General features: G+C 36.4%; 1 protein-coding gene across 6 annotated transcripts in view; it reads right to left on the bottom strand.

Annotated features, from left to right (window-relative positions):
- The window catches only part of Chl1 (cell adhesion molecule L1 like), a 203713-nt gene that overhangs the window by 75735 nt on the left and 114174 nt on the right, over nt 1–13804 (bottom strand). For all 6 annotated transcript variants that reach the window (XM_052719184.1, XM_052719178.1, XM_052719183.1 and 3 more), the window contains exons 4-5: nt 7847–7952; nt 5832–6019 (exon numbers count right to left, since the gene is read on the bottom strand). In XM_052719184.1, coding sequence (XP_052575144.1) covers nt 5832–6019; nt 7847–7952 — 294 coding nt within the window. The remainder of the gene's footprint in view (nt 1–5831; nt 6020–7846; nt 7953–13804) is intronic.

Below are 13804 nucleotides of genomic sequence, written 5' to 3'. Positions count from 1 at the left end.
GAACCTAGGTGAATGTATCTTTAAGGAGGTGGGGACAAAACATCCTAAGAGAAAGGACTGAAATGTGTCTTCACTGTACCTATATCTTTTTTTTTTTTTTTTTTGGTTTTTCAAGACAGGGTTTCTGTGTGTAGCTTTGCGCCTTTCCTGGAACTCACTTGGTAGCCCAGGCTGGCCTCAAACTCACAGAGATCCGCCTGCCTCTGCCTCCCGAGTGCTGGGATTAAAGGCGTGGGCTACCACCGCCCAGCTGTACCAATATATGTTAAGGTGAAGCCCTAACAGGAGAGGGGACACTAAAGAGAGTTACATGTGCCCTTCCCTTGGGCCCCTACACTGTTGTCTCTTTTCTACTTGTAAATTTACTGTTTAACAGGAATACAGAACTCTAAACTAAAGTGAACATTGATGAAAAGAAATGAAGCTAAGAAAAGAAAAAGGAAGGAAGGAAGGAAAGAAGGAAGGAAGGAAGGTGGGTGGGAAGGAGTCCACTTTATACACCTATCAGAGGAATGAAGCTGGAAATAGATCTCAGCCAAATCCAGAATGATGGATTATCGCCTCCACAAAGCCAAGTCATTTCATTTTCTCTTAAAAAATCCAGGAACTTTAAAACCCTTGTTTCAATTATCTCGGACTGAATAAAAGCTATTGATCTCTGGGTAGACTGTTCCAAGACTTTCACTAAAGTCATAAATATATGCCATCTCCAAATTTCTATAGTTTGCTTCTCATTTTTTTAAATCAAATTTTAAGATGTTTTCCCCGTTAGTGGTTAAGCCATGAACACACCCAGAACACTCAGAAGAGTTAAGAAGCACAACTAGCTAGAATGCCAAATGCAGGGCCCTGAGGGTCCACTAGGAAGTGTTATATTCCAGCTAGAGCTGGAGTGGGGAGGGAAGGAAGGGAAGGAGGGGGAACAGAGGGTAAGGACAAGGATGGGAGACAGGGACAGAGGGAGGGAAGGAGGGAGAGAGAGGGGGGACAGAGGAAAAGAGGGAGGGAGGAAGGGAGGAAAGGAAAAGGAGAGAGAAAAAAGGAGAGGAGAATGCAAAGAGGTGGAAGAATGAGAAAGATTGAGGGAAGAACTCAACTTCTCACTGTTTCATTCTAGTAAGTGGGGTTTGTCTCTGGGTTTATCAGACTTTCATATGGCCAATTCAGCTTGCTTAATCCCACTCAAAACCACACTGACCTAATTATTTATGGTTATACTGAGGCCTGATTTTCTGATAAGCCAAGTCTTTGCTACATTTACCCCTTTAGCATTTTCAAATTGTTCTTTGTATTCTGTGTATTTTTCATTCATCTGCTCACATTCCGTAAACATACAGGCAGATAAACAAGAATTCTGAGTAAAATTATCCCATGTCAATTAGGGATGGATGAACATTTTAACTCTATTGAGTCTTCTGACCCATAAAAATTGTTTATTCAGTCTCTGTTTATCTAGATCATGTCATGATTTTTGTGTGCATGGTGTGTGTGTGTGTGTGTGTGTGTGTGTGTGTGTGTGTGTGTGTGTGTGTGCCAAAGATAATTTAGTGTCTTTCTTGATATCACTGTAGCAGGAATGTTTAAGAGTCTTATTAATAAAATCAAACGCGGGGCCAGTTATTGGGGTGAATACTGGAAGATCAGAGAGACAGAACAAGCCACAGCTAACCTCACCTGGCCAACTTCTCAGCTTAGTCTTGTTTCATCAGACTGGAAGCTTCTGTGTCTTCATCCCAATAGCTCTCAGGTGAACTGCTGCTCGAAAGCCTGAAGCTTAACCAGCTAAAAGCTTAACCAGCCAAATGCTTCTAGTTCCTGGTCCTTACGCCTTATATATCTTTCTGCCTTCTACCACCACTCCCTGGGATTAAAGGCTTGCTTTCTGGGATTAAAGGCGTGAGTCACCATGCTTGGCTGTGTCCTTGAACTCATAGATTTCTGCCTCTGAAATGCTAGGATTAAAGGCGTGTGCTACCACTGCCTATCCTAAGTATCTAGTGGCTTTTCTGTTCTCTGACCCCAGATAAGTTTATTAGGGTTCACAATATTTTGGGGAACACAATACCACCACATTTCCTCTCTTTTTTGTCCAAAATTTGAAAAAAGCTTATAACTAATACAAGAAAAATTATATCCAATAAGTATATATAATATACACAGTCAAGATTACATTAACGATGTCTAGTCCATTAACATTTGACAAATTCCGGCAAAAAACTCCATTATATATATTAACAATGTCCAGTCCAGTAACATTTGATAAACTCAGACCAAAAAAATTTTCATTAATTATCTTATTTAAAACAGGTAGTTCCTTTTTAAAAGTAGATTCCATAACCTCCCTTTTTATCTTATCATATCTATATTCTCTCTTTTTTCTTTTCATAATGAATTCAGTAGTCTACCTTTTGTCATTTTTATATCTTCCCGTTTTTCTTCAGTGTAGATTCAGTGATCTAATATTTATCCTATTATTTCTTTATCTTTTTTCTCAGAGTAGATTCAATGATCTATCTCATATCTTATTCTCTTTTTCTTTTTGCTTTCTAGGGGTGAAGATATCTTTAGGAAATCTTGAAAAGAAAATTTTTGGGTTAATTGTCAAGTCCTATATCATTTGTCCAGTCTCTGCATAAAAGGAAAGTTCAGGGCTTGTCATAAATTCTTGCTCGAGTAGTGTGTCAGGCTGGATCATCTCAGCTAGTCATCTCGAAATTGTCTTGACCAGTTTGTAGTCCAAAGTCGATTTTTCCATGGTGTTAATCAGCATAGTCCATGTGGAATCATATTTGTGGGGTCCCGTCATCCTTTTGAAGATTTCAAAGTTGCTGTTAGGTGTGGTCATGGTTCCCTGCAGACTTTTTTTGTGTGCCTCCTCTGAGGTTTGGAGCAATCACAGTCTGATAAATGTCTGTCTCTTGGAACCATGAGCATTCTTCCCTAGAAGAGAAAATCTTCACAGCAGTTTTTTCCCCACCATTTGTCTTGCCAAACTTTTCCAAACTGACCTTTGCCGATGCTTTCTTGTAACATGATGGTCCTGGCAATTCTTCTCTGAACCAGCAGTAGTAAACCCTTCGTCCCAGGTAGCAGCATCACTGCAGTCACCAACACAATGAGAAGGAGCCAGCAACTCGGAGTAGCAGCCACTGCCTCCATGGTCCCACCACTGTTTGTAGTTCAGTCCGGGCCGAAGCTTCTCCCAAGTCTCCTAGGCAGGCCTCAAACTCGGGATCCTCCTGCCTCTCCCTCCTTTAGTAAAACCTACCAGCATGTGCCACCACAACCAGCCAAGTGTAGCTTTTTCATGAATTCGTACCACAAACGTTGGGCGCCAGATGTAGCAGGAATGTTAAAGAGTCTTATTAATAAAATCAAACCCGGGGCCAGTTATTGGGGTGAATACTGGAAGATCAGAGAGACAGAACAAGCCACAGCTAACCTCATATCACTCCAACATACTTTTTGAGACAAGTTCTCTCACTGAAGTAGACTGGCTAGACCATGAGCTCCAGGGATCTGTCTGTTTTTCTGTCCTCACTATGGCACTGACATTACAGACACAAGCCACAGTGATGGCAGCTTCCTACATTCTGGGGCTCAAACAGAGGTTCTCATGCTCACATGGCAAGCACTTTACTGATGGGACCTTCTCTTCAGACCCCATTTTCCTCTTTAGTAACGATGTATGTGTCTCATAGTAAATGTTGTACACCATTAGAATTAGTTTTACACAGACACACACACACACACACACACACACACACACACACACACACACACACACACCACAACCTTCTGTTACCATAAGTTAGCTCATTCATTTTCATTCTAAAGCTATGTTACATAATAAACCTCTATTATTAATGTCCATTATTGTTCCTTCTCACATAAGTTTGAAAGACATTGAATATTCCTCTAAATAATGCTGTCATGGTAGCAATATATCTCAAGAAGACTTTTCCGAACCCTCATTTTCACTGTTTTCCCTAACATTTCTTATTTGATCTGTGAGTTAGAAATAAATTATTTAGTTTTCAAAAATAGGAGACTTTTATTGTACTTTTGTCATTGGTTTCTGGCTCAATTACATTTTGATTATATTCTCTTTATAGCTCTTTATCACCAATTTTACTATTTCTTCTTTACAATTTATTCCCCAAAACATGAAATAATTCATTCCACAGTTTAGGTATGATATTCCATACACGTTCATTTGTTGCAGCTTATACCTTTCAGACTTAAGTCTTGTATGCCCTTACTAATGCTCTTTTCTGCTTGAATTACCACATGATGATGTTATTATGGCATATTTATCTATTCCCTTTTACAGGCCTATTATTATCGCTTCCCATATTTCAATATCATATATGCTTAACTACTTAATTTCTAGGAAGGCTTTTGAAAATAAAGTAAGTTTTGACTGTTGTTAACCAATGTTAATTTAAATACCTTAGCTGTGATAATTTCTTCATTTCCTGTTGTTTTAAAATTTGGAATATTTATGGTTTAGATATTTTATGGCATTTTAAAACTACTCACTTAGTTTACTCTTACCTTTAATTTGGGATGTACTTAGATTTACATTTTGATTTATTCCTGTCTTATTTCGCTCTTTTCCACATCCTTCCTTTCTCACTTTTACTTCATAACACATGGTCTGATAATCATTCATTTTATCTGTATTTTCAGTGTCATTATAAATTTGAATGTGAATACCATAATCATAAGAGTCCAAATTTGCTCACTATTTAATGTTTTAGAATTTGATAAGGAGTTAACAATTTATATACAGTACTCTTGCTCAACTTTCAAGAAAATAATTCATCACTATTTGTTACTTTAACATTTGTGTATATTTTGTCTTAGCAGGGATCCAAATTCTACCAGGTCTAGGACACTTCTTGAGTTCTTTATGTTTATAAGATTCTACAATAAGAAATTGTCAAAGAGGCTAACTAAAATTTTTACATGTAAGAATTTACTCTCTAAAGCTTTGGGTTAGAGTTGTGTAAAGTTAGGAACCATAGGTCAGGGAAAATAAGTGAGTGGGTATTTCATGCATATAGGTAAGCTATGTTAATGATTATAATCAGAAACTGGTGATTATTTTAGAAAGTGAGTGGGTATTTCATGCATATAGGTAAGCTATGTTAAAGATTATAATCAGAAATTGGTGATTATTTTAGAAAATGACAGTCTTAACTGAAAAGGATTTACAGTTTGTCATGATTTCTACCTATTGTCTACACCACAAGTCACTGGCCCTACCCTACTACAGGGAATGACTTTGTTTAACTGGGATTATACAGCTAGGTGAAAGAATGACCTAGACACTCTTTCTAGAAGGATTTATGTTCTATAAACAGCTATTTATGCTTTTGTCATAGACTCTTAGATTGAGGCTGCATATTTTATGAGATGTATCACCCTGGATCCACAAGAAGACTACATGAAGAATATGGGTCCTGAAACCTGACAGAACTGCACTAAACTGTGCTATCAAAGAGTGCCTTTGTGGTGATGTGGAGGCTCTGAGATTATCTGTTACTGAATACTGAGCTAAATTTAGGTACTAATGGAGTTAATCATCATCATATATGGACAACAATGATTTTTTATCCAGGTTAGATAGAATATAACTGAAACACAGTACAATTGTGCTTTCTCACAATAACTGATCATTAATATTAACACTCTGAGGGCAATTTTTCTAGTAAATGAAATATATGCTGATTAAATTCATATTGATTTATTTCTTTAGATGAAATGATATCCACTTAATACTTCACTAGACCAACTCTCAATGAAATCTCTACCTGAACACTTACCTGGAACTATGAACTCTATTTCTTCTGATATTGCAGTTCCTAGTCTATTAGATGCAAAACAGCGGTATTTCCCTTGAAAGTGAGAGATGTGCCCCTCATTTGGGATCTTGAATGTGCCTGAATTGTTAGATACAATTATCCTGGGGTCAGAAAGATCAAAATGTTTGCCATCCTTGGTCCATGAAAATCTAGAAGATAAAGAAAGTATACTCTAAGTATTGGTGACATTTCTTATTTTAAAAAAGTTTTACTAAACAAATGCACAAATGATAAAACCAAGAGAATTTATGAGTTTTAAATATATACAATAAACCTTAACAGTGTATAAAGACAAATGCAAGAAATCTTACAAGTAATGAAAATACAGTGAAAAATGAGATAAGAGATTGAAAGCAGTTTTATTCTCTTTTAAATTGAAGGTATATACCTACACACACACACACACACACACACACACACACACAGTCTCTGTAACACACCACTTACCTATGTTCAGGAAATCTCTGGATTTTAGTATGTGTCTCTTGTTTGATGTTGTTCTTGCTGGTTGTATTTCTATTTTTGTTTAGGTTATTACCTTTCCCCTCACCTGGACAACACTTGATAATCATTCTTATTGTATATAGTTTTATATTAGGTTAGAACTTTCTTATTTAGACAAAAGGGGGAGATGTATTGGATAGCTGTTCTGTCTATGACCTTCAAGCTCCACCCCTAGAGATACAGCAGGCAACTACTAATTCTGGATCATTGCTATATTTTAGCACATGAAGTAAAGACAAATATAGAATGTGCTTTTCTGTGTACATGTCTGTGTGAAGAAACTTACAAACACACTCAAATTCCATTAATCCCCTTTTATCTGGTATTTTCAAGTGTGTGACACATTTGAATCTATCTTAAATATATATTTTTTCCAGTTTAAAAATGTCAGTTTTAGCCAGGCGGTGGTGGCACATGCCTTTAATCCCAGCACTAAGGAGGCAGAGCCAGGTGGATCTCTGTAAATTCGAGGCCAGCCTGGTCTACAAAGCAAGTTCTAGGAAAGGCGCAAAGTTACACAGAGAAACCCTGTCTTGAAAAACCAAAAAAAGTCAGTTTTAAAATAATATTAGCCTGCTGGTGGTGGCACACGCCTTTAATCCCAGCACTTGGGAGGCAGAAGTAGGCGGATCTCTGTAAGTTCAAGGCCAGCCTGGTGTAAAAAGCGAGTTCCAGGACAGGCTCCAAAGTTACACAGTGAAACCCTGTCTAGAAAAACCATAATAATAATAATAATAATAATAAAATAATATTAAAAATAATTTTATTACCCATTTAAATGCTATTCCTCTAATAAATAATGTAGTGGTAAGAAACTCTATAGAGTAATCCTTTGATAAATTTATTTCCCATATATTTTAGGACAGTTCTTCGTAAACAATGACAGTAGATTTGTAGGGAAAAAGTCATTATAGTTTTAGAAAAATATTTCAGAATTGTATTTGAAAAAAAAGTACATAATTAATTCTACTCACATGTGAATAGTTGCATGGATAATAATGTAAATAGGCTTGTGTGACATACATAAACATATTCTGATTTTTAAACTGATGTATATTCTAATTATTGTTTATCAATAAAATATCAGGAGTCAGATATCAGGCTAAGAACCTGAAAGATCAGAGAAGCAGAAAAGCAGGCACCAGTGACCTCCCACCTCTCCATTACTCTATCCAAAAGTGGCAAGATCCTCCCTAAGTCCCACTTTGCTACTTCCTCGGTCCTCCAAAACCTCTATGGTTAATTTGGTCAGCTGGTGTCTAGCTCTGCCCTCTGATTCAAAACAAACCTTATTTTCAGAATGCAATCTCGGTATCACACAACAGTAGACTTCACTACCATTTACTTAGCAATTTGGTGTTTCAGTAATATGTAGATTTGTATTCTAAGTTATGGTAGTCACATTAAAACAGCATAAAACAAAATAATTTCAAATATATATATTTCCAATATACACGTACTAATATACTTACTTTGGTTCTGGGTTTCCTTTAGCTTCACATTCAATTTGAAAATACTCATCAAAGGGAAAGGCAACTTGCACATATGACTGCTTTATGATCGTTGGAACCTGTTGAACTGAATAGCAAAACAATATACTTGAAGATTGAGGTTTTCAAAACAGGACAAGATTAAAGAATAGAGACCGGCATGTGCTTTCTACATGGGCAAGTGTGATGGTTGATCTTCCTTGTCAACTTGACTGCATTTAAAATCGCTCAGGAGACACATGATAGAGTGCACTATCTGGGTGTTTCCAAAAAGGTTTAAATGAGAAGGAGAGAGCCTTCCTGAATATGAAATGGGCTGGAGACATGGATATTGGAAAATGGGGTAACCACCTGAATGCCATTCACCCCACTTTGCTTCCTGACTATGGGTGCAAATTGGCTAGCTATGTCTGCCTCTCACTGCCTTCCCTGACACATTGGAGTCCATCCCATCAAAACATGAACCAGAACAAATTTTCCCTCCCATAGGTGCTTTTTTTTTTACATATACTATACCATAGTAATTAGAATAGTAATTAATAGTAATTAATATAGTAAGTAAAAGGTTATCCCAAGAATTTTACTTCTCTTTAACATATAGTTATGTCCCCTTCCATTATTTTATATTGCCTCATATATAACTTTCAATTAACCCCAGAAATAATTTTTTAAGACACAAAAAGAACATTGTATTATAACTTTAAAATATCTAATTTTAAAATATTGGCATTCCATTTATGTGGGCATGTGTAGTGATTTTTATACATTTCTGTCATTTGGAAAGTTTTCTCTGTTATTTTTCCTGCTTCTATTTAGATATCATAATTATCTAATTTAGCATCTTTCACCCTACTGATATCCTGTGTCTTTTTTTGATATTTCTTCTATTATAGGGCATGTTTATTTTCCATCTCTCTTTCTAGTTAATATGTATTTCAATAGATATCATGAACATTACAGATTTTCCATTATTGGATTATCAATGTATGATGAATTTTCAGATAAGGACATAATGGAAATGACTCTAGGGATAAATGCCACAATCATTTTACAAACAATGCATAATTATAGCAGTCCTCATAGTGTGAAACAATTGATTAATGGTTCATTAAAATCTGTTAGGAGTCCATATTTATTGCAAAATAATTTTTCTTTGATTTCAATTTATTATTCTTGTTGCTAAATCTTGTCTGCAGTCTTTCTTGGTATTTGACATTTCCCATCCATGAATTTATCTTTTATTTCTCTTTCCCACTTTAATTGTCATTCCCCATTCTAAAAACAGTTTAAAATAAGGCTACACAAAATTTATAGATGCTGAAGACAGGCACTTGGATTAAGTTTTGAAATAGATCATAGATAATGATGTACATAATGCTATATTGCAGGTGAGCATTCAGTAATTTTCCAATTGAGACATTCATTTATTTCTTTTTAAATTTTTTTCTATCAGGAAATTTTTTTCATTCACTTTATATACTAATCAAAGATCCTCCTCCAACCCCCCCAGCCTCCCCCTCCCAACCTACCCCATACTCCTCACCCCCACCACAAGAAGGCAAGGGCCTCCCATGGGGAGGCACATCCAGTAGAGGCAAGTACAAGCCCCCCACCCCCCCACCCCTGCCACAAGGCTGCACGAGTTGTCCCATCATAGGTAATGCACTCCAAAAAGCCTGCTCATGCACCAGGGATGGATTATGATCCTACAGCCAGGGGGCCTCCCAAGCAGATCAAGCTACACAGCCATCTTGCCATGCAGAGGGCCTAGTCCAGTCCCATGTAGGCCCCACAGCCATTGATCCAACTTTCATGAGTTCCCACTGGTTTGATTTGGCCATGAGACAGTCTTTAGTACAATTCTGACAACTGTTAATTTATATTATTGATGTATAAAGAATTACAAAGCAACCAGTAGCAGAAACTGACTTTGGTGTATGTATTTTTGAGAAATGTAATTTGAAGACAAGCAACTGATTACTGAGTACTATTCAATCATAAAGTACAGATGGAAGGACCTTCAACCCTGTGACACTGGGCCAGGTCTTGATTTCTTCACCTTCTTTAAAATTACAAGGCACCCAAAATGCCCCTGTTTAACTGGATTATAAGTAACAATTTTAACTACATAAAAAGTAAAAACTGAATGTGTTTACTTATTTTTTAAATTAATCCTACAATATGTTATATAAATAATATCTTTTTTTTTGTTTTTTTGAGACAGGGTTTCTCTGTGTAGCTTTGTGCCTGTCCTGGAACTCACTCTGTAGCCCAGGTGGCCTCAAACTCACAGAGATCTGCCTGCCTCTGCCTCCCAAGTGCTGGGATTAAAGGCATGCACCACCACCACCTGGCTATAAATAATATCTTACGAAAATCACTAAACATCAGGAGAAGAGTTGCATTATTTTACATGACTGTACAACTGTCATTTCTAAAGGGATGCTAGCAAGATTCTCATGTTTGCTTCTGCATTCTTTATGTTGTAATAAGCTAGTGTGATTAAAAATGTACAAATTCAGCTTCCTATGAACCTATAAACAAAAGGACTGGGAAATTATATATTCCAGTCAGATGATTTTGGTTATTGTTTTATTCTTACCTATTATAATATGAAATCTAAAACTTAACCAGTATGCCTCTTCTTATTCTATTATATTGTACAGTTTTACCTACTTTTTTACCTATGAGTTTCAGACAAGGCCACAGTAGTGTTTAGAAAAAGCCTGGGTTTGCTGAGTGATATAGATCTGACAAATATTTGCACATTTTCAAACAGGCAATCAAAAAATGTCACTCTACTTTGTCACTGATCTAATCAGGAAAACCACTGATGTTTGAAAGCATTTGGGCTCAGGCTTATAGTGGAGGACACAAGTCTTCTACAAGTCTAATTTTTACTTGAACACTCAAATTTGGTCATTGACAGTTATCATATTTATATTGCCAGTTTATCTTGAATCGCCAGGATGATTTTGCTCATTTGGGGGAAAAATATCTGCCTGTAAACATCTGACCAACCATGATTAGTCTGCCAGTCATACTTTCAAGTAAAAATAGGGTGTGTGCTGAAGCAATGATATAGTTGAGAAATCAGAAAATCCATTCACTTTAAGGCAGCAGAATTATTTTATGTCTATTTTACAGTGCATTCCAGTGTTGTTTAGAAGTAGAGAATAACATTAATTGTTTCATGGATTCAACAATCTTAATTTTAAGAAAAATTGTTCTGTTTTAGGAGTATATGACTATGAGTGCAGGGCTATGAAATACACCTTGTGTGTTGAACAGCTTAGAGCTCATGCCGTCCTTTGTGTTAAGGAAAGAGAATTTTTCTACCATAGATTTCAAAAAATCAATGCAGAGGACAGTGACAGTAAAAGGTGGCCCTAACTGGCACTGGGATATTATTTTTAAAACACTTGAATCCCACAAACCATCTCAATGTATCTCTGAGATCCTGAAGCATCCACAAGTTGTCATTTATGCATCAACAGCCAGCTAAGACTTAATAACCCAAAGCTCTCCTCAATTTTAAAATTGCATTGATTCTCTTTTTGTCTAATAAATGTGGTAAGTCACACTGTCATCATGCTGCACACAGTAATTCAAGTTCAGGCTTCATCCAGTGGCTACTGATCACCACTTTAGTATTTGCTGAAAGCATCCTCATAGTCATTGGCAGTTGTCTCATTTCTGATTAACACCATTTCTAAGCAAAGTGAGTATTGAGCTTCTTGTAAGTTCATCCTGTTTAAATTCTATTGCAGTTACAAATGGTAGAGAGAGGCACAGCAGCAGCAGCAATCCCAAAGATACCAGCTAATAACTTGAGAACAACTTGTTTATTACAACATTATTCTTTCTTAAATTTGCTAAGGTTGTAAAGGCTCTGCAATAACTAATTATTCAGGGAATGGAGATAATAACCTTTGGGTGTTTGTATGAATATATATTCCACATTACAAATCCTTTCCTCTATAATTAGGCCAATTACAGAGACACCAGACTCGTTGACATTCAAATTGGATACCTGCCTTGGTTTCATTTACTAGTGAGTGCTCTAGAGTGCCAAAATAAATGGGCAATATTCAGTTGCTCTGAAAACATGCTATTAATATTTTATAACAATCGTCTGAGGACATTACAGCATGAACCATAACTGGGACTATCAGAATAATACTAAGTGACATAAGCTAATACAAAATTTTGCATCCTTCATCACTGAAGAACAAGTGCAAAAACAGGGAGCATGAATGTGTTTGTTAGAGAAGAAGGTCAGAGGTTTGAATCTGGAATACCACAGTCATCCTTGTGGTTCTTAACTATGCCCTGCACTCTTACACAAGAAAACTTAATGAGGTTGGAAAGATGGCTCAGCAGTTAAGAGCACTTGCTGCCCATCCAGGGGACCTAGGTTTGGTACCCAGAACACATAAAATGTTGCACAACCATCTAATTCCAGTCCCAAGGTATATATTGCTTTCTTCAGGCCTCTTTTGGCACCAGGCATGCACATGGTGCACAGACACACCTGCAGGCAAAACAAAAGCAAAAACAAAAAAAAAACCCACATAATTTCTTTTAAAGGGGAGAATCTACTAAATATGAGGGTGTTTATAATCTCAGCTGGTTACTGATGAATCTTGATGAACTTGTACAAGCTGCAAGATGTAAAAGAAATGTGCCTGTGTACATAAACATACATGCAGAACAGGAAACTGAGCTTCCTTAACAAATGAGAATACAGAAACAGAGGCTCAACCATTTGTTAAGAATATAAGAGAGTGGATTCTCACCTGAGGAATCAAGGTAGTATTGGACAACAACTTCCTTAAAGTAATTAAGATTGACTGTCAAAGGTGATTTTAAAACACATCACAAATGGTTTTCTTGCTTTCTAGTCACATTGAGTCTAAGTACTTCAAAAGGAAAGTTTTACCTTAATATTAGTACTCAAAATATTTAATAAATTGTCCACAATAGATGGAACATTTTCATATTCAAAATTTCACAATAGATGGTATTTCTAGACCTTTTCCTTAGAATTCACATGATCCATAATGTTAATTTTCAATGTTCATATTCTAATAAAAAAAAAGGACTCATAACTTTCAGCACTATATACAGTAGACACAGAAGGGATTCTGGTGGAAACACATGATAAAAATACCTGAATCACATCTCAAAGTCTTTTCATAGCTAGAAAATCCTCCAATTGTTTACATTTCAAACCATTACATAAAATGTGTTTACAGTTGCATTACTTTAAACTATTAATATTATAATTTGTTGAAAATGATTGATAATGACTAACCTTTTGCATACAATTACCAAGAAATTATAAATATATATTCATAATTCACACTAAAATACACTAGATTGGGAGGCAGTATTAGGTAATACTTTGGCAGTAATAGGTAATATTTTGGGCTCTAACATGACTTTTTGTTATTTTTCATAATTTGTCATTTGCTCTGAGATGTCTTTCTATATGCTGTGTGAATATGTATTGCTCTGATTGGTTGAAAAATAAATCACTGATTGGCCAGTAGCCAGGCAGGAAGTATGGGGGGGCAAGCAGAGTAGGAGAATGCTAAGAAGAGGAAAGGCAGAGTCAGGAGCCACACCCAGGAGAAGTAAGATGTGAAAGTACTGGTAAGCCACAGCCATGTGGCAACTAATAGGTTACTAGAAATGGGTTAAGTTATAGGAGCTAGCTAGTGAGACCACACAGTTTGTATATAATATAAGCCTCTGAGTTATTATTTTATAAGTGGCTTTAGGACTGTGGGTGGGAGAAACTTGTCCTGACCACGGGGCCGGGCGGGACTGGAGAAAACTTTTGACTATAGTAATTCCCATTTTTAAGTACAAATTACTTTGGGAAAGAATAGGAGGCTTCTGGGGTGGAAAAATGGCTCAGCAGTAAAGAGTCTG

Source organism: Peromyscus californicus, unplaced genomic scaffold (genome assembly GCF_007827085.1).
Source record: "Peromyscus californicus insignis strain IS unplaced genomic scaffold, ASM782708v3 Scaffold_6__1_contigs__length_162567912, whole genome shotgun sequence".
In the NCBI taxonomy this organism is placed as follows: domain Eukaryota; kingdom Metazoa; phylum Chordata; class Mammalia; order Rodentia; family Cricetidae; genus Peromyscus; species Peromyscus californicus.
Note: the sequence above shows the minus strand (reverse complement) of the source record. Positions and strands in the feature narration are given on the sequence as shown.